Below are 2,575 nucleotides of genomic sequence, written 5' to 3'. Positions count from 1 at the left end.
TTTTGATGGCACTGACAGTTTCATTGACATGGATACTTGCTTTTGAGGTATGGATAATCAATTCTGTGCATGTGACGTGCTTTTGCAGGCTATCCACTAGGTTTTGCAGTTTGCACTACGGTAATTGTTTTGGGAAATGCACTAACTGCTGTGCAAATGTTAATGGTGTTCTGAGAAACGCACCAAAGCGACTGAGAAAAACTGTAAAATTTATCACATCACCACTCAAAGTTTTATACCACCACTGTGTTAAATAAACTGTATTGTTTATTACCAAAATCATGTTCTTATGTTTCTGTAATTGGTAATCCACCAATATGTGCAAGCTCTTTGATCAAAGTTTTTTTTTAATGCTAATATATTATTAGTATTGTCATCTCTGAAAAACATGTAAAATTACAGTTATGTACTTGAATTTCAGTGTGTCAACTGAATTTTGGGTATATAAAATGTGCGTTCAATATGTTATTATCCAAACGTACTTTATATGTGTTATACACGCATGCAAATCGTTTTCATAACAAAATCAGTTTTGAACTGTATTTATAGTTGTATTATAAAAAGAAGAAAATAAACAGGAAAAAAAAGGAAGAGAACAAAACCTCTGAGTGGCCAATAAAACCAATCTAGAAGCAACATTTACAATTAGGCCATGCAACCTGGAAACACCTCAACACAGTTATTTATTAAAAATAAGGCTTCAAAAACTTTCTGTTCTTCTGAAATTTAAACTTATACCATGCATGCTTAAAGTTATATATACAGGCATTGGTTCAATACACCAGAAAACTGAAAAGATGCTATGCTTACACAGCAAGGAAAAGAGATACTGCCATGACACAGCTTAAACTGTTATGAACCTCATACTCATTCTCATCTGTCTTAATTGACTCTTTAGATGCAGGAGAATCCCCATCTTTGCAATTATGGAACTTCCCCACAAACTGAGTGCCATGTTGCCTTCATATAATGTCTGATACTTATGACACTAGAAGAGACTGAAAGTAAAGGATGTATACTGTTGTTGAGATCACAGTTACCTTATCTGCATCCAGAATATTCCCAGGCTCCTCTATGAGGACACTCTTGTCGATGGCACTCACACCACACAGAGAGTGTGGAAGGGCCGTCACCTGCATGTTGGTTTTTTCTCCTGGGACAGCTGAAGAAGGCGTGAACTCCAATGACACCTGACACACACAAATCATACATCACACCATCTAAACTTTAATGGTTTTAAAAGAACAAAACATCAAGCATGTATAACACAGAAACCATTCATTAGCTCCCATGTGTTTTTTGGAGTTCAGGTGTAATGATCACTGCCCACTCCATGCTGCCCACTCCATGCTGGCAAATGCTGTGACCTCCTTGTTTGGAGTGACAAGTCTGTGCCACTTGGAAGTTTGTTTTTTGTATGTCATAGTTTCATATGAAAGGCATGCTTTAAACCTACACTTTAAACTTACACTGATAAATATAACTAACACAGCTGCACACAGTTTACAACACCACATACCTTGTGACTGAAGCATTTCTCAGTGGAGAAGTCAGCACTGTGGGCGATCACAATCTTACGGGGAAGTACAGCATATGCTACAATCTGGACGACTGGTGTCATGTCAGGAGAAATTCTCAATTTAAAAGACACTTCCCCTTCATTCACTGAAACAAACAAGAAAACCAAAAAAGCTAATATATACGCCTTATTTTAATAATCACCAAACCTTTTTTTAAAAGGGTGGCCTTTTGTAAAACATAATATTACAAAAGAATCTGATGAACTCATGATTTCAACCATGCTTTACATACCTGACTGATGTTTAACTTTAATCTGTTTAAATCCTTGCATGACAATAGCTCCTCTGGACAATACCTGAAGAATATAGAAGAAAATGACACAGGATGTGTCATTGTTAGTGCTATGTGGCAGGCAGGATGGAGGACCCAAACGCAGGACACTCAGACAGAGGAATAAACTCAAAGAGGCTGCTTTTTATTGCAGTTGCAGAAAACTTCAAAAGAATAAACTTACAAAAAAGAAACAGAAACTAGAAACTTTTTACTTTGCTGTTTATTTGTGTAACTTCCTGCCTTCTCCCTGTGTAGCTTGACATTACTTCCACATAAAATAGACATGGCCTCTTTAGTGCAATGTGCAAGCATTGTGAATACAGGATGTGCGATCAGCTTGAGCTACTACTTCAGAGCCAGTACACCATGCAGACATGCAAAGCTTAATCCTTAAGGCCAAATCTTTCATATATTCATTGGTTGTGTTACGATACAGCTCTGTTAATCTTGGCTTGACATGAGCTTATGCATGAATCAAAGGGGTTTTTCATCCAATATGTCAATATTGGTTCTTCCAATCTGCCAATTCTACTAACAGGCCTAATTTATCATAAGATGTTGACCACTTGGAATGATATGTTTTTGACATGTTACATAACATGACATAATTTAGGAGACACACACACACACAGATACACAGATACACAGATAGATAGATAGATAGATAGATAGATAGATAGATAGATAGATAGATAGATAGATAGATAGATAGATAGATAGA

At 36.5% G+C, this 2,575-nt stretch overlaps 1 protein-coding gene across 1 annotated transcript in view; it reads right to left on the bottom strand.

Moving 5' to 3' along the window:
- Nucleotides 1-1,876, bottom strand: part of LOC102213656 (alpha-2-macroglobulin-like) — a gene marked incomplete at both ends in the record, with an annotated part of 12,302 nt that extends 10,426 nt beyond the window's left edge. The window contains 3 exons of the mRNA XM_005755312.1: nucleotides 1,041-1,190; nucleotides 1,520-1,665; nucleotides 1,813-1,876. Of these exons, the coding sequence (XP_005755369.1) occupies nucleotides 1,041-1,190; nucleotides 1,520-1,665; nucleotides 1,813-1,876 (360 nt within the window). The remainder of the gene's footprint in view (nucleotides 1-1,040; nucleotides 1,191-1,519; nucleotides 1,666-1,812) is intronic.
- Nucleotides 1,877-2,575: the final 699 nt, after the last annotated feature.

Source organism: Pundamilia nyererei, unplaced genomic scaffold (genome assembly GCF_000239375.1).
Source record: "Pundamilia nyererei isolate P.nyererei 1_Seehausen unplaced genomic scaffold, PunNye1.0 scaffold01187, whole genome shotgun sequence".
Classification (NCBI taxonomy): Eukaryota; Metazoa; Chordata; class Actinopteri; order Cichliformes; family Cichlidae; genus Pundamilia; species Pundamilia nyererei.
The sequence above is the reverse complement of the archived record's forward strand: the minus strand, read 5'-3'. Positions and strand labels throughout refer to the sequence as shown.